Genomic DNA, 25962 nt, shown 5'->3' with positions numbered 1-25962 from the left:
CAAATTTTGCAATTCTTTCTAGAACTTAGAAACATTCACAGCACGGGTGAGGAACAGGAGATGATTCTCTTTAATAACAAAGAGATCCAAATTGACGGTAAGATGCAAGATGTCATTGATAATAATGGGAGATATTTGCCATTTGAACAGTTTAAACAACGATATGGAATACAGTGCAACTTTCTTCAATACTTGCAAGTAATATCCGCAATACCAAAATCCCTATTTGAAAAAGCCAATGGCCGGGTCAGACCAAATGTCGATTTTCTAACCGGCGCTAAGTTGTTTCAGCTTTCGCCCCAATTAACTATAGACCTATTAAAACTCAAATCCAAAGATTTATATTGGCTTTTTCTTCATAACAATAAGACTCCAGCCACCGGTTCATTGAAATGGGAGCGCGACCTTGCTCTGGCAGCCTTGCCTTGGCGTCAAATCTTCACCAGAGTAAAACATATATGTAAAGAAAATAGATTGGGAGAATTTTATTATAAGCTAATTCATCGAATTGTGGTGACAAAGAAAGAGCTCAATCTCTATGGAATTACGCATAACAACAGATGTTTTTATTGTGGAGAGCCTTACTCAGCTCTCCATACATTTCAAAAATGTAGTGAAGCAATATCTTTTCACAACAGAGTATTACTGTGGTTCAATGAGATGCATAACATCTCTATTTCTCCTACAAGCCATGAATTTCTCTTTGGCGTACCACACTCTAAGGACAACACCCTAAGGAAATTTAACTTCTGCCTCCTGTTTGCAAATTACTACCTCCATTTTCAGAAAATTAATGAGAGAATTCTTAACTGGGCTGAATATAAAACAAAAAAAAATATATACCGTTATCTTACCTGTGCACGTTTTACCATCCCCAGTATATCCAGCTTTACAGTAACAAACATAGGATCCGGCATTATTCTGACAGATGGCATTGACGTCACATACAGAAGCATTGCACCCATTCACATCTGTCAAAAAAAATCAAACATTCACATCAAATTCAACAACAAAGATTTACTCATTTGAGCTCTTATAAAGTTAATCTTATTTGCAGCCGTTAGGTCTATTGTACCGGTTTATATTCCTGTTCACAACTTGAAACAAAAGCATTTAGGTTAATTTTTCTATTAACTTTTGCATCATTTTTTTAGGCTTGGATGTTCAACGCTTTCCTTAGTATTCTCGAAACCCGACGGGGGTGCTTGAAACTAGGTGTGACCAAGGACATTCAGCAAATCGATCAAGGCCCAGTTAGATACCGCCTCCACTTGTAACACAATACCAGAAAAAAATGCTTTATCAATGATCCATCCTGGGCAGAAGATCACAAATTACCTCACGTCTAGTAAAGTGACCTGTTTTTACCTATGACATCTCTGAACCTAAAATCATAGGTACCTATATTTAAAGATAAACGGTTACTAGCTGAAACCACTGCAGGGTACCACCTCTACACATTTCATGAATTTAGATACACATATATACAAAGAAAGCAACCCTCCTGTCTGACTCAGAAAAGATATGTCGTTCGTATGAACCGTCAGCTTGGTGCAGTAGAATAACAACTAGTAACATGGTAACATTCTTCTAGATCACGAATCAGGCTTGGCCACAACCTTTCAAACTCTTTTTCGATATGAATATATAAAATTCATATATTTGTACATTTTAAGCAAATGAAAGATCACCGCAGTAATGTACTCAACTTAAGCAGTTGAGAAAAGCAAGCCTGAAAAAAATTCAGGCTTGAACGGAAATCGAACCCATGACCTAGTATGCAGAGGGGGTGAGGGGTAAAATGAGGGGGTAACGGGGAGCTGGATTTCACTACCCTATTTTGGGGGTTTTCCACAAGCATTCTGACTTGATTCTTCACCGATTTTCGTTATATCCTGCCAGCATACCGACAAACCAGACCAAAGTGATCCGAACTTTTTTGCGATATCCACGATCCGAATGTCGCAACAGACCGGAAACGTCATGACCAGAGTGCAAAGCTAATCCGCGATTCCTAGTATTCAAGAAATACGCGAACTCGTTACTTTTATAGCAAAAATCCACAATTCGTGTACATTTAAAAGCCAAGTCCGTCGATCAGCTAACCTCTCCCATCTATTTAAAATTAACCGCTGACGTTTTAGTTTTATTGACGTGTTTACACCTTTTGTCAATGCTACTACACTAGGAAACTTGCCGTGTAAGCGCCTGTTTTTTATTTTATTTTTCGAAGTGGGGGTTTATAGGAGGCGATGTTTCACTATTCTGAACAAGGTTAAAAATCGGCGTTCAGATTTTGTTTCCCCTTGTCTTTTAATGTCTTTTAATGTCTTTTAATGTATTTCACATTATAGTTTGCAATCGTTGAGGTTTCAATGAGGTATCAATCGAAAGTGTCATTTATTTTTTATTTTTTGAAATATTCTGCAAACGATTAAAATAATTATGAAAAACAATGCTAAGAAAATTGCCCAAACCTGAGCAGATATTTCTATCTAAACGATATCCAACAGGGCATTGACATGAGTAAGAACCGTCACTGTTCACACAAGTGGCGTTCACTGGACAATCGTAGGTGAAATCCTGGCATTCGTTGTAATCTGTAGAAAGAAAACGTATCGTTAAACGTTAGATCACATTGAACTAACAGAAAATGTGTCTTGAAATCAAGAACAAAAACACTTAATATACACTAAGCCATGCAAGTAGTTAAAGACAAGGATAGCTTCTGAAAGAAACCCGTGTTTTATCTGATTTGGTTTTTACTCTGTTCTCTGCTTCTCTCACCTTAGCTCTAGAGAGCTCCTTTCTCAATATCGAATCTAAAATGCCTTTTGAACGAGGAAGGAATAGATTGCAAAGTTTGCGATGCAGCAATAAAAAAGAGCAAGTAAGGTATCCGTTCGCTAGCTCGAACTGTGATCTAGCGTTCGCGATCCTTTCTAGCGCTTTGCGCTAAGGCAGCAGTGACACTTCTCCCTATTCTTACTTGCTACACAGGCTAACTACTGATCACGCCCAAGTTTAATGGTTTAATTGTCACGCAAATAAGACGCCTGTTTTCAGCCTGGTATCAGCACATGTGCAAACTGACATAACTTTTTAGCAGATAAAGGACTACACTTTTCGGCTGTGTAGAGAAAAGTTATCAGCTAGGTCCCGGAATTGAAATATTCACTTCTAAATCAAGGCCATTGTTCAACCTTCGTTCGATACCTATCAGTAGTGGTCATCATATCCTTGATTTCGCATTTCCAGATAAATCGAGGGAAAAGTTGCTACTTTCTTAGAAAACTAGAAATATTTTTTTTAACCAAATTGATACAAAAATTGTTGGTGTTCGATGCGAATAAAGTATTTGACAACGGCCAGAAAAATGCCTATTTTTTTTTTTTTTTGGGCTGCGGGTCCCGAAGGGGCAAAATATTTTTTGGTTCCAAACGCGGCCTAAAAATCGTTTTGAATCAAACCAAATCTGTTTTAGTTCTAGCCTCGGTTAAGTCTTTTAGTTTTTTACCTTTCTTGCAGGTGAAATTGTGACAATCCGTGCAATTGACATCGTTCCATTCGTACTTATGACCTTGAAGGAACCCAAGAGTATGAACACAGTCCTGATTGCGAAAGTTGTTTGGCTGGTGTTTCGCCCAGTAATGGAAAAACAGCGGTGTTCTGTCACTCCACTCAAATGTCCCTTCAGTGTTGTTGTCAGACAGGCCCAACCATGAATTTTCTCCGCCGTGTAAACTTTGTACATAGACATTCTCTTCCTGACTGTGGACGCTGGGAAGATTTGCTCCCATTGTAGCACATGTCCCCTGGCTACCACTCCATGAATCACAAGAAGATACTTTCTTGTAGCAGTATCCCTTAAAATAGGTCCAGTCTTCCCCGCAAATGTCTATTTAAAAGGAAGGATAAAGTTTAATACGTTTTCAAGCTTTAGCAATTCGCTTAACCCTATTCAGACCGGGGGGGGCTTTTGAGGCCCGCGCTGACTTTGAACTTTTATAACTTTTTTAAGATTACATCAAACGCTCCCAAACGTTCTGAGTTTTCCTAAAATTTATCTGGCAACAATTTGGTAGGGTTGGATGATGTGTCATGAACTTGACATCACCATGGCAACGTCATTTTGACAGGCATGTTTTCCCAAATTTGTAATTTTGCGTGTTTCTGTCAATAAAAATCAACTTAAATGGAATTATTTTTACATTTTTACGGGTTTAAAGCACATTTTTATTGATTTTGAGTACTTTGCAATAATTTTGGGGGGTTTTCGGGCATTTTGGAAGAATTTTGAAATCCAAGATGGCGGATCCAAGATGGCGGCTGTTTTGACATCATGATGTAATTGTCACGTGATGTGACGTCACCATATCACGTGACATATACCAAAAGAAAGATTTTCGGACATACAATACATCCTATAAGTTTCATTGTGATTGCTTAAATATTCTGGAAGTTAGATAGGGGGGGCTTCCGAAGCCCCCCCCCGGTCTGAGAAGGTCCAAAAAAGCCCGGTCTGAATAGGGTTAAGGTATCGCTTACTCAACTGCCTCTTAAAATTATTTGAAGATGATTTTTATTGAGTTGGTTTAAATATTGCATGCAGTTAAGTGGAGATTAAAATATGCGTCTTGAAGTGACTTTTAGGTTTGAGTAGGTTTACACTTTTTTTTTTCGGATGGCGTACTGTTGTTACCCTTGTGCGCCCGCGTCCGTATGGACTGTTAAAAATGCAGTAGGGACGCCAGTCCAGGCATGACGCACAACGAACATTTTTTGTACATTTTTCGGTGATAAGAAAACGTGTTCGAAAAACCACTTACTGATATATACAAAATAAAGAAAATGATGTAAAAAGGAACCACATTTATTCACCTGCTAACACAGCATATGACACAGTCAGCGGGTCAAAGCGTTGAACAAACAGTTCTTTGGCGCAAACTCGAAAGCCTGAGTTAGAGATAAACTGGAAAAGAAAGAAAAACAAGACAATCGATTTAATAACATTGATCAGTTGATTCTAGAAATGATAGAGTACCCGTTAATAAACTTGTTAACCCTCGGACGTACAAGCAAACTCATACCCCCACCATCGTACAAGGGGGGGTGGATGGAACCCCTCCCCGGAGTTTTCGTTATATTAAGGCGTAGCGAAATTATTTTGCTCTCACAAGAAAGCCCGTAGCTTACTCTACAAGATGGCATAATTTTAATTGGCTGTGACGTCGCATGACGTCACGTGACGTCATTAGAGCCGCCATCTTGGATCCGCCATCTTGGATTTCAACATTTTCTTAGAAAGTCACAAAATAACAGAAATTGATGCAAAATCAAGTCAGAATGCTTATGGATTCGTAAAATAAACAAATCGTGCAATTCTGTTTAAAAAAACTGGAAAAAATAAAGAAAAATGTTAAAAATGACGATTTTTGGCAAGACCTGCCTGTATTTATGACGTTGCCATGGCAACATCAAATATCATGGACACATGGTTGACATATCAAAATTTCGGCAAAGGATGAATGAACAGCTACTGAAAGTTTCAGTACTGTAGAGTAAATGGTTTTTTCAAAATTTGGAAAAAACCTTATGGGGGGGGTGGCATCCACCCCCCCCCCCCCCCTTGTACGTCCGAGGGTTAACAATTATTCAAAGAAAAAATGCCCAACAACGTAGTCTATATATTTTTATACGGTGTATAAAAAATGCACCTGTTAACTATTGGGGTGTGTGGATTGTTTTTGTCATAAAAGGTACTTATATCAGTGTGTTAGTTGAAAACCTCCCCTGTTGAAAACCTTCTGTCTCGCAAACCTTTCTCGTTTTACAGAAAAAAAGGATATTTCCCAAAACTCCAACTCGACCATTGCGCGTGGACGTCGTTTGGTAACTGAGTCGAACAACAAAACATAACCTCTGATAGTTTATTGGCTTAGTGGATTCAAATTTCAGTTAATACCTCAATCCAGCTCACGATCCCGTTGCATTCTGCGGCTGCATTTCCACCACTGGTAGAATGTTTGGCTGTTAACAACACTGTTGGGGATTTACTGTAGCTCCGAAGGAAACTAACATCCTGATTGTTATAAAAAAATCTGATTATATTCATTAAGTCAAGATGAAACATAGTAGACAAATTCGTTTTAATTAGTGGGATTCTTTTGTAGTCATGTATTAAGTTCGTTAGCAAGCGAGCAGACTATCGCTTCTTTGCATCTGTGTGCATACTTCCACTTTGAAGTTGAACTGCAAAATGCGTGGATCAATTAGTCCCAGTAATTTGCCATTTTTAAAGTTTCTCTGATTTTCCAAGTCAAGCTCCTTTGGCATGCCACATACAATATTAAAAGTTCCATTTCATACGACGTAGATAAAACAGAATATCAAAAGAATGATCGATTACTGCATATTGGTTGCATCGTGTGCATACACACCTGGCAGAATGCGAAGTTATGCTTCTTAGAAGGCAAGGCGTTATTTTGAAAATTGATGTCATTGTTTTCTTTAAATAGCGGTCTGTGAAGGGTATCGAACGCAAGCCAGTTCTGTATAACAGAAATGGAAAAAAATAGTGACAATTAATATAAACCTAAAATACCAAAGCTAGATACTCAACAGCTTTCTATCAACGAAGCTTTAGCACTACCTGCCCTATCTTTCCATGGCTAGTTTGTTTCGTAGTTTGCAGTAGGGATTTTTTTATATCCATGGTAAAGCTGGATTAAAGTTAGAGCAATCTTACCACAGAGATGTCGTCATGAACCCCTGCGAAGTTTTGAAGCTCCCGGAGACAAATCTTAAAAGAACTTGACGAGACATCTTCAAGCCACACACTGGTAGCATCGTGCTTAAGACTCGATCTGTGATGTTCAGCTGTTACAAATATCGTCGGCGCGTTAGAATATTTTCCCTAATAATGTCAAAAGTAAGAGGGTGTTAGTTTCAGTCACAGGTTTGATATGATTTTTATTGGAGGGGATTTATGGCATCTAAATAGTTTTGGTGTCTGATAGAAACCGATCGTACAGTCGACCTCAACAGAAGAACATCTAACGTTGTAGCAGAACAACTACCATAAGAACTTTTTTGTACACTTTTTTCACTTACATTTGGGAGGGTGACCGTTTGACAGCTCGTCCCAGTCCACCATCTGGAGAACATTTCCTCGCCTGCCACTCCCCCTGGCGGGGCACCTTGATGAGCGACCCAATCAATTGTGGCGAAGCTGTCTGAGGGGTAGTCATTCCTACCAGCTCGAGTAACACAGACTGTAAACTGAGAGCTGTTAACGCTTTCAACCCACGGTGTAGTGGCCTCGTGCACGAAGGTGGAATCAGAGTAATTTATGTGGTTAACAGTAAGTTGTATGTATATTTTCTTATGAGGATAAAATACGAAAGGTTCAAATTTGATGACTTCACACTGATCCTCTGCCCAAGATGGAACGTTTTGGAACTTGTGCCTTCCTTTCTGGAGTGGGAAACCTGCAAGCATACAAAAGCATAGAAAGTAAATTGATGAAAGGGTAATTAAGCAATGTTGCTACCTAAGCTGATCTCTGATGGAGACGGTCACTTTATCTTTTATTTTTTAATTGTTAGTTTAGCCTGCGAACGCAGACGTATTTCCGGCTGTCGTTTCTCTCCGCCGAAAAATAGCGTCTGCGAACCCGAGCCACAAAACGATTTCCGTGACGTCAAAATCTTAAGCCAATCAGAGTTAGGCTCAGAAAAACCCAGAAGTGCCACGCGTGTAGCCTGCGAGGGTATCGCGCAATTTCGTGGAGAAAACAGGGCCGATAAAGCAGACACTGAGAATCATTCGAGGATGGGAAAGTTTGTGAAGTGTTTGGATTTGAAAAGTCAAATCAGCATCACATTAACGCTTGAAAGTACTTGTTCGAGTCAGATGAAGAAGACGTCTTCGTGAATCTTCCGACTGGAATATTGTGGTCATCGTTTTGCCGCTTGTAGAATTGAATGTACCTTATCCCCCCGAATCGTCGTCGCTGATCGAAGTGCAATAGCCGGCGTTCAATAACGACAAACTGAACGCCGAGTAAAGAAATGTTGAAAGAAGCGGCTATTCTGTCGTGCATGGATCACCAGAATTCTAAAGAATCTTGGATATTTAAATAGGTGAGATTCTTCGTTACGAACATTCGCTCTTGACGAAACACTTTATACTTGTTTATAATTTTGTTGTCGAAAGATCCGGTGTTGATTAGAATTTATGATCTTTAGTATATTTACACATAAAGGACAAACCTCTCCTGAAAAACTAAGAAGGATAGCAAATAAAATAAAAATATTAATTGAAAGAGGTGTACTTTGGTCTACCTAAAGAAGCGATTTCTCTAGCGAGTCTCGTCAGAGATTCGTCTTCGCAGCGCTGTTGATACATGTATTTGAAATAATAATTTGAGCTGTCAGAAATCTGCGAATGTTTTTTATTCCTTTGAGACAAACTTCTGGGATTCGATGGTGCAAAAAAAACGCCTTAGAATTTAGAACAGCCAAGAAACGCCTAAGGGTTTAGAACTATAAAGGGATCGGACTTGAAGAAATTTTAGAGCTTGCAACTGACGCTAGTCGCAACTTAATTGTGTAATTTCTCGGAAGGTGAACTGGAAGATTGTCACCTTCAATTGAGTTCGACGTGCTGCTAAAATCTTTTGCAAATAGTTTGACACAAAGTGGGCATCACCGACAAAAACTCTTCGAATTTCTTGCCCAATTGGGTACAAATTTTGTAAGGTGTTCTCTAACTGCAGAAATTGACTGCAGCACTTCAGTTAATGTTGGAAGCGATACAACTACAGCTTTTCTATTTTCACAGTCCACGTAAACATACAAATTTATTTTTGTTAAGCGATTTATCAATGAAGGTATGCCTAAAACACTTTTGCCGAATAAATTAACCTTTTCTTTGAACCTGAAAACGTTATTCTGCAAAGATTGTATGTAACTTTCACCGCTGTGAGAAATCTTTGGCCTTTGGTGTTTCAATCAAACTCTGTGTCGCGAGGGAGCCGCGCGGTGTGAACACGCGTTTCATTCTGTCGTGTTATCTGATTGGCCAAAGAGAAAACAAAAGATTCTACGTCACGGAAATCGTTTTGTGGCTCGGGTTCGCAGACGCTATTTTTCGGCGGAGAGAAACGACAGCCGGAAATACGTCTGCGTTCGCAGGCTATTGTTAGTTCTGACAGTACAGCCACGAAAAAACGACAAAAGAAGGTCAGTCCAAGTGGCTGTACATCTAAAGGCAAAACGAATTTATTCAAAATTTAAAACAATATGGAATCTAATAGATCAAATTGAACCCAGACGAAAACGAAAACGAGTACAAAAACTTACTGTCTGTCTGTCAGTCTGTCTGTCTGCTTCCCTGTCTGTCTGCCTGCCTGTCTGTCTTTGATTTTTCTTAAAGACTAGACTGAATACACTAAATACCTGTGCAGCTTCCAGGGTGATAGTTGGTATAATTTCCACGTGTTCTGCAAATTTCTTGTTTAAGCAAGCAAAAATTCCTGAATGTGCGACCATTAGAAGCGCAGACCTGTTCTTCGTATGATGGACAACTGTTTTCACAAACACAAGTAAACTGGTGTGGAGACGAAGCTACGCAGTGACTGTGGTACTTGCAAATTGCATTTGTACACGGATCAAGGTCTAAAAAGTAAACATAATAACATTTGTTTGTAAACTGACGGTCGTTAGAAGAGTAACAAAAATATGTAATATAGATTGAATGTTAAGAACAGCTCGACTTTGTGGATAATTGTGTTTATCGATAAAATGATGGTATGCTATCGCTAACTGTTTTAACCCTTTTCACTCTTTTTTTTTCTTGAAACGAAACCTATGCATGACGGTTCAATTGAGCTATTTTTTATTTACCTCCAATAACCAGGTAGTCTACAGTGACGTTGCTTCTCTGGCCATCGTATCCTGCGTCATCTTTAACACACACTCTAAAATGGGTTTTCGTCACTTCCTGCAGAGAGATAGTAAGACATAATAAGGCATCACTAAGAATAATACAGGCTGTCATTGTTATCTTGCATGATTCTTTCAAATATTCAAGCTTTTATTATATTTTAAAGCTGAGAAATGTTTTTTCTTTTGCTAGTTCAAAATTCTCGATGACTTTTCCTATTTATATTTTATGTGTATGCTTATTACTGAAATCCGATCATTTCTGTCTCGCATTTCCCTTTTTTTTTTCTCAGTCACTTTCTGCTCGCCAGGTTATCTATGTAATTTGTAAAATAAAAACTTAAATGGCCAAAGTTAAAACCACTTTGTAAGACTGTTTCTGGTTTTCTCGAAAAATGTAATTTGAAAATAAAATTTCAACCAGGAATCAAGAACACATCCCTTTCTTCAAGTAACTCTGTCCATAGCTAGTTTGAATCTGTCGACATAAGGCTTTCGGGCCTGACATCCAAACAGTAATTGCAGAGTAGAAAAGTTATGTGCCATCAATAATCACAATATTGGATTTCATTTTTTAGAAAACTGCCCAAAATTACTTAAGAAATTGAGATCAATAAAGCGGTGCAAAAAACTAAAAAAAAAATGAAAGGTTGACTTTCAGAAGGAACACAAAAAATACTAATTTGAAAAGACGCGACTGTCAAAATGCCGTTTCCATGGTAACGGCAAGTTCCCGACACAATAGCATATTATACCAAATGATTCCTAGATCAAGTCTAGATAAATGATTGAAGCTTGATGATGTCATAATCGTTTACAGTCAGTGCCGACACTCCCCCCCGGTTTGTATAGGGTTATATCGAGTTACAGCTTATAAATAATGTTGTTTATTATGGTAATTGAACTGAGTGGAGTGCAATTTGGTCTGAAATCATACGCATTATTTCAAAATATGAAATCAAGTATGATTTTAGACCAAAATTGCACGACACGAAGTCGTGCAATTTTGCATCCATTTTGAAATCGCACAATTTAGATTTTAGTCAGTACCGATATTTTATTGATCCAGTAGCTGATTGGAAAGAAAGCGTAACCGGAAACGCTTTTACATCTCATTTTGAAAACAGAAAGACAAAGACGTCATGTGTCAAAAACTCAGTCGAGCGTACAGGAAAACACCTTTCATTCAGGGAAACTCGCGCAGTTCTCTGGTTCTCAAGCAGAACAAAGACAGTTTTATGTACTTCAACGTTCAATCCTCGTTATCTGACTCAATTATGTAAGTTTCTTTTGTGGTTGAGACTTCTCGTTGTCTTTGTGGAAGAAAAAATGAGTTGAGAAACTCTCTCGATCGCACGATGCTCAGGACTCGATCAGGTCAGTAGATGTATTTTCTCCTACAAATGCCGTTTAATGGCACTCTACATGATTTAAAAGGATTCCTGCTCGTAATATTCTCCGTCCTTCTTTGACCTCAGGTTAGAAATGATCTTGTCAAGTTGTTCCGGTGGCATTGTTTTCGTGGTGAAATTTTCAAGATGGTGGAACTGGCACCAGCTGCTTAAAGACATTCAATCATCGTTTTGTCATGTTTTGTCATATTTTGGCGTATTTTTATTTACAGCGACAGACTTAGCTCTTGTATTGCTTCGCTTGAAACTAAAGGAAACCTGCATGGAAGCCTCTACTTCTTTTGTTGGCTCTGCATTTGTTGTTGTGTGATTTTCATTTGTTTATATTTTGATGGACTCGGGATCACACGGATCTTGTGCAAATGGTGAAGATAAATCGCCAAAATATTTGTCAAAATGACGCTGAAAGTTGGAAACTTCCTCAAATGTAGGTTATGAGGCTTGAAGGAGCTCAATATTGTTATTCAGAAACTGAAAGTAATTATATCCATCCATTTTTTAAAGCAAGATTTTGGAGAACAAATTTAAAAATTCACTAAACAATAGACAATGGCTTTCTTTCTCATAAAATTTTCCTGCAATTTGTTTGTTAAATTTAAGCAAGCCTTGAAATCTGATTGGTTGTTTTGTTTTACTGTTCCTTTCTCATTGGCTGGAAAAAAGATGCGATTTGGAGCAAAAAATAGTGCGATTCGTGAATAAATCGCACTCCTGAGAGCCAATCAGATTGCAAGGATCACCAGTGATTTCAAAATGGATGTAATAAATAAATTTACCTCCAGCCAGCTGCTTAATGGACCTTTTATCGGACAGGCAATGTTGGTATTGTTGCCTCCATTGAGAACAGTTGTGAGTACCACGGGCGGTGCGTAAAATGGGCTTGAAAAGCTGACATTCTGCAAGAACGTGCAAAAGTGAATACATGTTTGTAAAGCCATAATAGATTTAGTTTTAATGCCCAAAAGCACATTTCAACAGCCTCTTGCAAGCATGATTTTAATCATCTTTGTCTTAACCCTCGAACGTACAAGGGAGGGGTGGATAATGAGGATTTTAAAAATTTTGAAGAAAAAAAGAGTTACTCTACAATACTAAAACTTTCAGTAGCTGTTCATTCATCCTTTGCAAAAACTTTGATATGTCAACCATGTGTCCACGATATTTGATGTTGCCATGGTAACGTCATGATTACAAGCAGATTTAGCCCGAAATCGTCAATTTTAACACTTTCCAGTTTTTTTAAACATAATTGTGTGATTTGTTATATTCCACATTTCATAAGCAGTTTGACATGATTTTACAGCAAAACTTGTTATTTTCTGCCTTTTTTAAGAAAAAGGTGAAATACAAAATGGAAGAACCTGGATGGTGGCTCAAATGACGTCACAGCCGACAAAAAGCATGTCATCTTGTAGAGTAAGCTGAGGGCTATCTACTCAGTGCCTTCCCCCCTCCTGTGCGGTGGGTGTTTGAGTTTGCTTGTACGTTCAATGGTTTATTTACAACAGTACTGAGACAGTTAAAAATTAAAACATAAATAGTGATTTCGCATCTTTTTTCCCCGGCTCATAGTAAATTGAGCTTAAAGCGGTTTTCGATTGAGTGTCGAAATTAATTCGCATTTGCTTTTTTTTCTGCATTACCACGCTTTGTAAACTTGCGTTAAAAATGTAGCTTCGCTTTCTCATCCAATCTGAAGCACAAAATCATTTGTGGCTCACCCATACACGTTTTTCCGCGCTTCGAGTCGGCTACATGTATTTTGTTTTGAGTTTTGGTTGTTCGACTGATTGCTTGCGTCCTTTGTGATGGCCTAGATTGATTACTTTGGTTTTGCTTTCACGACACTTAATTAAAAACTGCTCCATACTACTGTTATACCGAAAACAAATAAAACAATACCAAGGTCCATTTTTAAACCTCTCTTATGACATTAAACTGAATGTGCAGTGGATACGTACCTTACACACAGCGTAATTGTTTTGTGCGGTCAAAACTTCGTTCTCAGAAAATATGATCTCCGAGGACTCTTTTGCATCCCACACTGAGGGGTAACGCTCGTATGCCATCCAATTCTGGTGAAGGAAGCCCAAGTTTAGCATTTGAGTTGTAGTTTTTAAGTAAATTTTCAAACAGTTATAAGAAAAATATTGTTATATTTGAATTTCAGGCTTAAACGTCACGTACTTTACAATTTTTGACAGCTGAATGTATGCCTTTTGTATTGGGAAGTGTCTATCTGCCTGGTTTTTAAAATCGAGGTACAACGTATAACAAAAATTAGTATATTATTAACGTACCACTGCAAGGTTGCTGTGAGCACCATCAAATGTCCTCGACTCTCGTAAACAAACTTCAAAATGACTTGTGGAGACACTTTCTATCCAAACACTCATGGCGTCCTTCTTTTTATTCGGAGTACCATGTTGGACTGTCAGGTGGACTTTAGGTACCTCTGCAAAGATCTAATAGGTACGAATTGACATTTACATTAGTTTCTTATGAGATCTAAGTATAAAAACAAATTGGAATGGGGCGTCGTTTGCACGATTGATCAGTTTAATGATCAGTTTGATTCGCATTTGCTTCGCAGATAATTTGGTAGGGTAAAGTGTACTTTGACAAGTAGCACTGGATGAAACATAATTTAATACACTTAAGCATTTCCCAATAAGGGAAGAGAGAAAGATGATGGATCCCAAAAAATAATGTTATTACTTCAAAAAATGCAAACACGACATTTAATTTTACCTGAGGAAATGCCACCTGGTTGCATTTTGTTTCTGTAGTAAAAAGGCTGAAACTTGCCGCCCCATGATACACTCCTGATTGATAACCCTGGAATGCAAACCAATCGATGGTGGTGTTACCTGCATAACCCTCGCCACCTTGCACGAGACAGGCCTTAAAACTGCTGGTTGTCACATCTTCCACCCAAATAAAAGCCGAATCGTGTACTCCTGATGATTCGTTTCCATGATTAATGGAAGCAAACACTCGCACGGGAGTTCCACTGGAAAAACCGCTGCTGAATGACACAGGTTCGCAGTGAAAACCGTCAACTCCAACATGGTCAATGTGAAGTTTCCCCCTCTCAACTCCTGAAAAAAAGGAATTTTAAAAAACAAAGTAAAACTTCAATATGACAAGCCAGAAACGAATAGTTAGATTTCCTGCAATAATTGGAATTAAACACTAAGGTTTTAACCTTATAGACAATGATGTATGAGTGTAGGTGACTAACACTGACGAGCAACAAGTTTGTCATTTTGTTTCGGCAAATTACAGTCGTCGACCAGGCAAGATTCTTTTTTTTTTTTAAATAACATTACATGTTGTTCATTCAGACGCACAACGGTTACTTAATATCGTTAAATCATCACAACTGAATTAAACTGTACGTCGTATCCATTTTTTCCTAAGTTAGATATTTAAATATATTAAGAGCGACTATAATCCATGGTCAACATTTTTCGTACATCTTCACTGACTTTAGCAGCTGACGCTAAACGTTTGTTGATAGCGAAGCTCCTCAGCGCGCGCCAGCGCGCGGAGCGGAGCACCATGGGTAATGCGGGTACGAGAGAATTTTTGTAAACCCAGGAGGCCGAAAAAATTTGGTGCGTACGCCCGGCCGACCGCGCGCGCGTACAGACTCTCGGGGAGGGGGAGGGGAGTCCCAAGGCAACCCAAGCAGAGGGGGGAGGGGAGACAATCTTCTGCCTCCTTCGTTAACCAGAAATGAGTGAGGTAATCGACTAAGATCTTAGCTTTTGGACATCCATTTTATGGTCAATTGACAGCTGTCAAAACAACGTATCCGCTGACCAGTATCACATGACCATATCGCGGGCTCAGGTTTAGAACTAGTCAAGGACGCGTGTTTTTTTGAAGTTGACCGCTGACCAAGTGATAGCATTGCTATTGGTCCGCGGGCGCAAGTACTTTTCTATGGTCAGTCCATTTAGATTTACATGAAGGACAAAGTGAACAACCCGGTCAGTTTGAAAGCTGAACGAAGCACAAGGAGAAACCGAGCAGGAAAAAGAAATGTCTACGTAAATATTTCTCGGTCTACCCCGTCTAAAGGCTTTACACATCATGGAAGTTATGGCAAACGATAAGGGCTTACGGGGAGATCCGAAAAAATGGCACAGGTGGAGAGCGAGCGAGTTTCTACCGTTTCGGCGGCTGACCAGCTCTAGTAATTGAGCTAAACGCAATTAACTGAAGTGAAGGAAAAAAGAAGTGTCAATAGCTACACGGATGGAAAAGGCTGAAATAGACCTTCGCAGATAATTCAAAGGTCGGTGGTGCTGGAGTAAGTTATAATTTATAGCTTACACATATCATGTACTACGCGGTTGGATAATAATACGAAAAACTGCGGCCGCTTCGCCTCCGATTAATTCATGAGCTGGTTGAAAGCTTTGCCCTGCTGAATTGCTGTGAATTGACAAGCATTCTCCGACTTCAAATATGAGGTAACAAACTTTGACTTTACTGAATACACTAAGTCCATGTTTTTTTTGTGAAAATCTGTAATTATATGCTTACACATGTACTACGCGGTTGGATAATACGAAAAACTGCGGCCGCTTCGCCTCCGATTAATTCATGAGCTGTTAATGACTTAATGTTTTTATTTAAACTCCCAGCTAAACTTAGTGTTTTAGTTTTTTTAATTCATCTATTTATTCTTATTTACTCGCTGTTGGAATTCGTTTGAACGAACTATTTTAGGGTCGTGGACGAATACGCTAAGAGATCGTTACGTTACGTTGCGAATTTCTTGCGTTGACACGTTTTTACCACACCTTAGCAGAAACAAAAAAAAACTCAGTTTATTTCCACATAAAACTATCTTAGTTAATTATTTTGAGTAATTTTATAAAACACAATTGTTCGCTCTACTTGTAATTCATGCCATTTTAGACACTGTATGCAGCTGTGTATGCAAACTTACATTGACTATCACCATGACAGTGTTGAATGTGTATCTTTGCAATGGCAATGTTTTTTCTATACAAGTAAGTTAACAAGAAATCTCCAAGTAGAAAAGCTAAATATCCCATTGTAGGAAGGAAGGGCACTACACTGAGTGTATAAACGAAAGAGGCTAATATTATTATATTTGATGAGATCCATTAAATAAGACAGAATTTTTTATAAATTCTTTTTATAAACAGGGCCATTAATTAGAGCTAGTGTGGTGGTTTTTAATAGATTATTATGTCAATCCTTCTTTTAGGTAGTGTTATATTCTGCCATTAAGCCGCAATGAATGAACAATACCTACTGGCTACAGTCAAGTTTTGTTGAACTTGGTATAGAATGCTCTGTGCAAAGTGGACAACAGCAAAGTAAATCAGGTATCTACTTTATATTAGTTATAATTGAAATATGTTTTTATTCAGTTTCGTTCTTTTTTTACCCAGCTGCTTCAATCTGCATTTGGTTGCTGCTGATCTTCTTACTTTGTGAAATATTTGCATTCATTATTCAACTCCTCAATGGTGGTTGCCTATTCACCGAGTTAGGATTTCAAATTGGATTTCGAGTTAGGATTTTGAGTTGGATTTACGTTCGATTTTCCAGTTGGATTTCTAGTTGGATTTCGAGTTAAGATTTCGAGTTGGATTTTCGAGTTGGATTTTGGAGTTGGATTTCGAGTTAGATTTCGAGTTAGGATTTCGAGTTGGATTTTCAAGTTGCTTACCGTACTAAGCACTCCGGTTAGCCTACTATACACGCCAGTTAGCTTACTATGCACTCCGGTTAGCCTACTACACACTCCTGTTAGCCTACTATTCACTTTGGTTAGCCTACTATGCACTCCAGTTAGCCTGTTTATGGTTAGCTTTCAATAATTGTAATGGGTTTTGCTTTGTCAAAAAAAATCCAACTCGAAATCCTAACTCGAAAATCCAACTCGAAATCCTAACTCGAAAATCCAACTCGAAAATCCAACTCGAAATCCTTACTCGAAATCCAACTCGAAAATCCAACTAGTAATCCTAACTCAAAAATCCAACTCGAAAATCCAACTCGAAAATCCAACTTGTAATCCTAACTCAAAAATCCAACTCGAAAATCCAACTCAAAAATCCAACTTGAAATCCTAACTCGAAATCCTAACTCGGGAGTTAGTTTGTCTCTCTTCAATGACATTCAAAACAACTACAATGTATTAGTAGACAATTTAAATAATTAATATTTCACTAAAAGTATGTTTTCATGAAATGCCTAGATCTTGTACCAGAAAATATCTATACCCTATCCTCACTGTGGAAGGTTAAATGGTTTGAATGTCACCTCCCCTCACAAACTCCTCACAAATTCCAATGTGTGGTTATGGCAGAAATCCATGGCCAGCTCATCCTCAGTGTATGAACCAGTGAAACAAGGCATCAAAGAGCCTCAAAACAACATGGAGCAGGAAAACAATAGCTTCAAAACAGACATTTTTCACAGGTTCTTATACCAAGGAAAACCCAAATATTCAGATCCATCCCATGTAAGGTCAATGGAAGTTCCAAAAGGGCTAGCGGGAGGGGGAGGGGGGTTGATTAAAGGCCAAACCTTTTAATTACCGGTAAGAGGGGGTGTTAGGGTTTGCAGTGATGCTTTGAGTTTATTAAAATATTTAGTTGACTTTGCAGTTATCAGTAAAAAAAATAGTCTGTGCTGATCCATCTCTGTTAAATATCTAATGGATCCTTTTGCATCCAGCGGTTTGGCTTCAGTTAAACAAGCTCAAGTTAAGTGTTTTGTTTTATAAATTATTGATATTGATGACAATTAATCAATTTTAATTTAATATGTGGCATTTGACTTTTTTCAGGGTTAGCATGAGTTGCAGAGTTTGCAGTGCCACAGACACAAAAACAGACAAGGACAAGGACATAAATAGAAAACAGGAAAGATTAAATCCAGCTCGATGTTTGGGTGTCGTCATGATGCTATTTTTAAGAGACTAGTAAATTACATGTAAATTAAAATCAAGAAAAGCTGCAAATAAGCAAAATTTAGATTTTAAATGTTAACCTATTTACAGTGTACTTCAGAAAACGACTTCTTGATTGACCTGTCACTTTCACATCTTGTTAGATGTAACAAGGGCATTATGAAGTGATCTTTTCAAAAATATGCAGCGAAAACAGTAACAGCAGAAATGGTGGTAGTTTAAAATTGCTATTTTCAATGTTTTGACTGGTAAGAAACCACATGTGACCAAGCTAAAATCTGTTTGGCAAGTTAACATGACCTGCAAGTGTCCAAATGTTTTGAGCCCTCAACTACACAGGACTTACATGTAGTTGTCTAATTATATGATAAGATCTTTGGTTGACTTTGGGGGAGGTAGTGGAGTTACAAAGCAATGTAATTATTTGAATTTGGATTAGTTATGCTGAAACTGGTGGTACTGTAATTCTAAAGTATAGGTGAGTTTAAAACCGTTATTGCAAGCAATATACATTACCAATTTCATTCTTATGTATTGTATGCTGTGTACAATTTATAAGAACAGCTATATTTTTAAAATAAGTGAAATATTCTAAAGCCAGATAAAATTTGCAGTATCCATAAGGTACCATGTAGCAACCAAATTGTGACTCACTTGCTTACTTTGTGAACTCCATGACAAATGGGCAACATGACTCCATAAAGATGTGGACAATAATACAAACAAATTTTTAAAAGAGTAGTCAAAGTATTGATGTTATATTTTTTCTTGCATAGTTTTATACACAAGCAGACATGATTCTATTTTTTTTCTGGGTAATCAAATAACAAAACTGAGTTTGAGACTCACAAACAATATTCTAGCTTCCCAGAATTTTTGCTTTTTTTCTGTAAGTGAAGTGAAACCCCTTAAGAGGAAGGGGAGTCAAAAGACATGTAAAAGTGAACAGGGTGCTATCTTCTTCTTTTCTTTTTTTTTTTTTTTTTTGGGGGGGGGGGGGTGGTTGGGGATGGGGTGACCCTGTTCGGTGGAATGACAGAATGTCACTTCTTTGTTTCCGGAGTTAGGTTCACCCCTGTTTGCTCGCAGTTAGCTTTATTCATCTGGTTTGCTTGCGGTTAGCTTTCACTCTAGTTTGCTTGTGGTTAGCTTTCACTCCGGTTTGCTTGGAGTTAGCTTGGTTTGGGCAACATGCTGTAAACCATTAGCTATAACCTCTGCCATTTCCATTCAAAATTAAAATATAGGCAAATAGTGAAAATGAAAATGAATAAATGAGTGAATGAAAAAAATTAAAATCAACCTTATTATAAATGTAGATGTTTGTTATTTCCTTTATACTCTAAATGTAAAGTGATTTTTTCTTTCTTTTAAAGCTGGTAAAGCAACAACAAAAATGCCTAATTTGCCATGTGATATGCCTATCTACCCCGACATGCAGCCCTACTCCTCCCTCCTTTTTTCTACATGAAGGTAACATAATTGCCCGTTTTGCAACATAATTTCCCATCCAGACTTCTTTATGATAATGCTTTCGGTGGAATTATAACATTTTGATTGATTTTGTTTGTTCTCTTATTTGGTGTTGCTGTACACGGTACCCGGAGGGGGGATGGTACTCCCATATAAGAGCTATACGGGTATGTGCCGCTCAACATGGTATGCTTTTTGTCTCTCTGACTCTGAAACAGGGTATACAAATCACCCTTTTGACTCTGGAACAGGGTTGATTGTTTTCCCAGAATCCTGATTAAACACTATCAAGTATATAGCTATGAAACTCCGCTCCTTTCATCGCTTTATCTCCAAGCCACAGACGAAGTCAAGTGAGAGCTTTGTGATGTACGGTAGTGTTTTTATATCTATCTTCAAATATTTCCATTGTGGATATTGCTGGAACAGGGTACCTACTTTGCAGTGTTTGTCTGGAACAGGGTCGCAAATTGAACCTTTTGTCTCTGGAACAGGTCCAGAGTCTCAGCAACGCAACGGCACACCCCCATAGTAAATTTTAGGGAGTACCCCCCCCCCCCACCCCGGACACGGTAAAAAAGAAATAAGGAAAAATATTAATTACCGTATTTTCTCGATTAAACGCCCCCAGCGTTTATTTCAAACTTGGCCCGATAGGGCCGGCGTTTATTTGAATTTAGGAGTTTTGTTAAGCCCTATGTTTCTAAGAAATGATATTTATTCATTCTTTTTGACAGCTATATAATTAGACATTATTTTTAAAGCATATTAAACCGTTAATAATTGTGTAAGGGGTTTATTTTCAAATACAACTTGGAGACCCGGCGTTTATTCGGGGCCCGGCGTTTAATCGAGAAAATACGGTATTATTTATTAAAAAAATAAAACGAATATAAAATTCTTAGCCTTAAAGTTTTACAATGGCCAGAATTCAGAGTTCAATAAAGTGCAAAATAATTAACTGGGGAGCTCCGCTTTTAGGCTTGCCTAAATTTATATATTATATAGATAAGTTATATAAACACTTCCTAGCTCGACACCGCTTCAATAAAGTGTTGTCAACCAATCTGGATGGATGGCGTTACAGCGGCTACCATCGCTTTGGGCCTTATGGCGCGAGGTTAAAATGTAAAAGCAGTGTCGCCGTTTTTATTTCCATCGCAACGTAAAGACGGCCAAATGATGCAATTATCCAACTTAAATAATTTTTCAAACTTCAAAAAGATAAACGGAAAGAAAATTGAACTAAAACTAGTATAACTTTTTATGTTTCAACAGGTCATTCAATCGTAATCCAGCTTAAAATAATGCAAAACAAACACTGGAAGATCCATGTTCATGTCCCTTCTTTAATGTTTTGTTAAACAAAGGCTTCATTTTATTATTATTATTATTATTATTATTTTTTTGCCGTGACTAAATTTCTACAAATTTGAAAGAAGCAGAACCATAACGAAATTTTTAAAACTAAATTTGGAACTACGAAATATAGGACTATTCAGTTTATCGTTTAAGCCTTTATACATATAAATCGGCTTTAGTGCTTTGCATACATAAGCTGTTCAAACAAGTAGTTCAATGGGTCACTTTGGGATGCCACAAGCTTGCTATTTTGACGCAAAAACACTCAGAAAAATAAACCTGGAATTCGGAATTAAATGGAAACAATGGCTACATGTGAAATTGATAAAATAAGATTTTGCTTTGATACCCAAGAGAAAGAAATGTTCCTTTTTACAAAATGTACACATATCGAATTTTACACATGACAACTTACCTATTCAGAATAAATCATCCGCTTTAATTGGGCTTTTATCGCAGGTAAGCTGTGGACTATTCTTGTAATATAAACATGGAAAGGCCTCTCGAAATTGTCAACAATGGAACAGTAGAATCGTCGAAGCAGTACAGCTGTTAGCCGGATGAACACAAATTTACAGGACAACACAAGTTGCTAAAAAAGCCCTTAAAATTCCGAAGAAGTTGTCCTAATTGCTTTGTAAATAATGACCACGAATCATACAGAGAGAGTAAAGCGAATGTTGAAGAGCAATATATTTTTTCGCAAGGAAACGTTTTTCTTTTCAGCATAGGCTCTGAAGAATGCATGTAGCTTCTGCCGCATGGCAATAAGAAATGAGTTTATAGAAGAGTATATGGTGACTATCGAATAACAAATGTCAGATATTTCAATTTATTTTGTTTCCACAAGAAAAAACAGTCAGTTTCTTAAAAAGAACCTTTTTCGCACAAAACGTACACGAGTCAGAAATAGGATGCGTCTACGCGTTTAATTTTCTATTACAGGTGACGTCGAAATGCAGTACCATGTACAAGTCTTCTTCACGGTGCCGCGCACTCTCGTTTCGATAAAGTGTCGTGGCGCAATGACAATCTGGCGAATGCTCTAGATCTATACCAATATTGGCGAAATCGATTTTGCTAGCCTAAGGCCGGCTTCTGCTATTCCTTTTGCGCGCTTCTTCATACTTTGAGATGCAACAAATGAACCGATGGCGATGTCATTACCATGTCATTTATTTAAAAATGGGTGATTTAAAACGCTGGGTGATTTAAAACAACTCAACAACAGTAACTATTTCAAAATGCTATGGTCTATTCGACTAATTCCATATATTTGTACGTATAAGAAACCAGACAGACCGTTTGTTTAAGCAATTTAACTTCATTGGAGGCGTGGCGCTATTTTTTTGCCAAGGAAATAACTCGATTGTCAAGTACTAGTCGCCGAATTTTGGGTAGTTAAAACTTGCACACAGAAGCTTTTGGCTTTCCGTTTTCACTCTGGTTCCTTAGCTAAAAAAAACTGTGAATAGTACTTCGACCATGGATCGAATATTTCAACAAGTATTATTAAACTTGCAAACGATCATCTTCACCGTAAAGACATTTCCTTACACTTGAGGAAATCAGTACCGCCCTTCAAGTACACTTCACACGAAATTAAATGAAATCTTTACCTCGTATTATGAAACAATGTTCCTGTTTTAGAGCTAGTGAAAAAAACCTAAGCGTTTTGAATGCGCCGTCTTAATTGACCTTGCATTTTAGTCAGAAGGCTGTTAAAAGTTTTTCGCAATATTGTTCGCATAAGACTCTTTTGGATAGTTTCCTGCACTACGAAGGTTTAAAATCAATAATAATAGCTAACGATGGAACAGTGAAAGTTACCTTTAACGCCAGCAAACGCTAAGAAACACCAAAGCAATGAAAGCAGGCATTCTTTCGTTAAAAATGTCATGACTTGGAATTATGAATTGGTCACCCCAGCTGTTAAAATGTAGACTGCCGCACAACGAAATGAAAAACAGTTATATGGGAATAATATGCAACAAGAATTGATTAGCAGGTGTCAAATATAGTTTCCTTGAGGAAATCACGTACCAGTTATTCTAGTAAAAGCCCTGAAAAGTAGGTGTTCCATACGGTAAAGTAAATGACACGAAAGAAAGTCACAAGTTGTGATTAGCCGTTGTCAAATCTTGTTATCTCGAGGAAATGACGTTAATTTTGTTCCAGTGTGCCACATGAGAAAGTGAACGTCAGATATACAATCACAATGCAGCAAATTTTGATAAGCAAGTGTCAAGTATTGTTTCCGCAAGGAAACATTTTTTTATATATTTTCCCAAAAAGTATTAAAAAGCAAGTTTAAAAACAAAATGGGAAAATAAGTTGAGCCACACTTCAAAGTAAATGACACGACAGAAAGTCACATGTCTTGATGGTCAGTTGTCAAATCTTCTTTCATCGAGGAAATAACCGTATCTGATGTTTCAACATAAGCCTAAGAAAGCATGTCTCTGACAAGGACATTGTAGCGTTTTTATTAAATAAATTATTTAAAAAAATGTTTTGTTTATTGTTAGTTGGACACGTTGAATATCGGAAAGTGCAATCACTTAGATTTACATGAACTCATTTGTACTTATCATTTCCAGTAGAGATTAAGGAGCATTGCTTTGTGTGCTATGAGTTTTAAACAACGAATTCATAGAAACGAAACACTAGCAGTACTGATTCTACAATGGATCATATCTGACCGTCAGATAAAAGAGTGACTTATTCCAAACACTTGAAAATGAAACTATCTTAAAAGCTGATAAGGGGGACCATTTTACAAGAGTAAGAAAGATAATTGACCTTAACCTTTGAAGCAAATATTTTTCCTGTTCCAATTATGACTGGTGGTTTAAATTATTTTTCCAGCCCAAAGTTCCATAAAGCGATAGATTAATGGCTTCTGCGATGCGTTGTGACACTTTAAGCTTAAAAAATATAGAAATTGCAAGACGCTACGAATTATAAGTCAATAATATTTAATAATAATAATATGCAGTCTATTTAAATACAAACTGCCGCACAAAAATATTAAAAGGCAGTTATACGACCACGAAAGAAAAGGTATTGATAAGCAAGTTTGAAATCTCTTTTCTTCAAGGACTTACACAAGGTCTTTAGTGCTGCTTAGCTTAGTCGTTTGAGATTAACCAAATGTGCTGGAGAGCATATTTGCAATATAGTCTTTTTGGACTACGGTAGGTACTACTTGGAAATGCTACAATGTATGATCCTAAGTGAAAGTTAATGACATGCTTGTGTAAAGTAGCGGCATACATTCACATTTATTCTCTAGGCACTTATTTTTAGTCAGGCACACCAATTTTGTTCAAGCAATCTGCTTCCATTGGAGGCGGGGCGCTCACTTTGTAACACTGAAATTACTTGATAATCAAATGCTCCTCAGATTTATGTGTAGACTAGACATGATACCAAAAGAAATCTATCTAGTGTGTTTTCATTAACTTGGAAGTTTCGGCGTTCATTTCAAACTCTAAAATCAGAATGTAATCAATTTTAGCTGTAGTCCAAAAAATGCTTAATGCTTGTAAAATTAACGCCGTCGAGGGACGGATGAGATTATCATTTACCAATTGATACTGCCTATTTCGCAAAAAAATAATATCTCTTAATAAATACAATTCAGCGGAATTTTCCTATACTAAAGAAAAGCAGTTCAACTCAAAGGTACCAGCTTTCGCATACGGAAATAAGAAAGTAGACGTAAAAGCTATAGATATCACAAGTGAAGGAACACACTAAATTAGCTAATAATATCTCACTTCGATTGATGTTTCTCTTTTTAGAAAAAAAAAATGAAATTTTGTTCTGAGAATGGTTTTATGCAAATAACACAAAAACATCAAATGACGGTCTTTAACTAGCATTGTGAATAAATGCGAACAACATTTAGGTCAGAATTAAAATTCAATGTTGAAATAATGGACCCGTTCTTTTAATTGATTATACATTTTAGTCCGAACATGTGAAACAATTATCGCAACAATTTGAAAAGAGCACGATCAAGACTCCAGACTCGAACTTTGTAGCTTCTTGCACTAAAAAAATGGTAAAAATTGTAATTTTAAGGATGGTTAAATAAATACGAAAACAAAAATTACCTTCAACTCCGACGAAAGCTAGGGAACACCAAAGCAACAATAGCAAGCCTTCTTTGAATGCAAATACCATGACTTGAGCATATGAAGCAATCACCCGTTGCTGTAGGAATGAAGACTGCCGCACGACAAAGTTAAACACAGTTATATGTAGATAATGCAGCGAGTATTAATTAGCAGGTATCAAGTATTGTTTCCTCAAGGAAATAACGTTTCAGCATCGTTAGCCCGGAAAATACGGCAATAAAGCAAGGTGAAGTTCCGTCGTATGGAGATAATCGGATAGCAGGTGTCAAAAATGACATTTCAGCCAGCCGTTGCAGTATAAGCCTGGAAGAGCATATGTTTTTTTACTGCATGTAACGGCATACTTTAAATTTGGTACTTCAATTTCTGTCAAATCTCAAAATGTATTTACTTTTAACCTTCTTTAACAATTGCTTCATTTGGATGTTCTCGTAGTCGATGTAAAGCGAGTGATTGACTGTCAGTTGAGTGCGGGTTATCTAAATATTTCACCAAGTGTCATTGAGTGTGAAGGGAAACATCTTTCCAAGTTCTTTTATACAGTTGCTTTGTATTAGAAAGACAAATTAAAATGTTAACCACCGTTAGCTCACTTTGTTGGCAAAATGAACAAATATATATTTACGGCAAGGCGAAAGACAGTTATATTGAACTAA

General features: G+C 37.5%; 1 protein-coding gene and 1 long non-coding RNA gene across 2 annotated transcripts; one reads left to right on the top strand and one right to left on the bottom strand.

Annotated features, from left to right (window-relative positions):
• Nucleotides 1-18: 18 nt before the first annotated feature.
• Nucleotides 19-25372, bottom strand: LOC144664885 (uncharacterized). Its single transcript, XM_078526091.1, has 16 exons — nucleotides 25283-25372; nucleotides 14111-14460; nucleotides 13660-13824; nucleotides 13321-13434; nucleotides 12136-12255; nucleotides 9909-10005; nucleotides 9462-9680; nucleotides 7114-7490; nucleotides 6749-6916; nucleotides 6441-6551; nucleotides 5966-6082; nucleotides 4882-4972; nucleotides 3518-3898; nucleotides 2478-2600; nucleotides 855-971; nucleotides 19-68 (listed from the first exon to the last, which is right to left on the bottom strand). The coding sequence occupies exons 1-16, from the start codon at nucleotides 25350-25352 to the stop codon at nucleotides 19-21; spliced, it is 2670 nt and encodes an 889-aa protein (XP_078382217.1). The 5' UTR covers nucleotides 25353-25372.
• On the top strand, nucleotides 15319-19644 carry LOC144665451 (uncharacterized). The gene is made up of 3 exons (XR_013572943.1): nucleotides 15319-15843; nucleotides 16611-16731; nucleotides 18204-19644. It is a non-coding gene; the product is annotated as an uncharacterized LOC144665451 (long non-coding RNA).
• Nucleotides 25373-25962: the final 590 nt, after the last annotated feature.

This window comes from Oculina patagonica, chromosome 9 (assembly GCF_052425735.1).
Source record: "Oculina patagonica isolate OP01 chromosome 9, crgOcupat, whole genome shotgun sequence".
NCBI classification, from domain to species: domain Eukaryota; kingdom Metazoa; phylum Cnidaria; class Anthozoa; order Scleractinia; family Oculinidae; genus Oculina; species Oculina patagonica.
The sequence above is the reverse complement of the archived record's forward strand: the minus strand, read 5'-3'. Positions and strand labels throughout refer to the sequence as shown.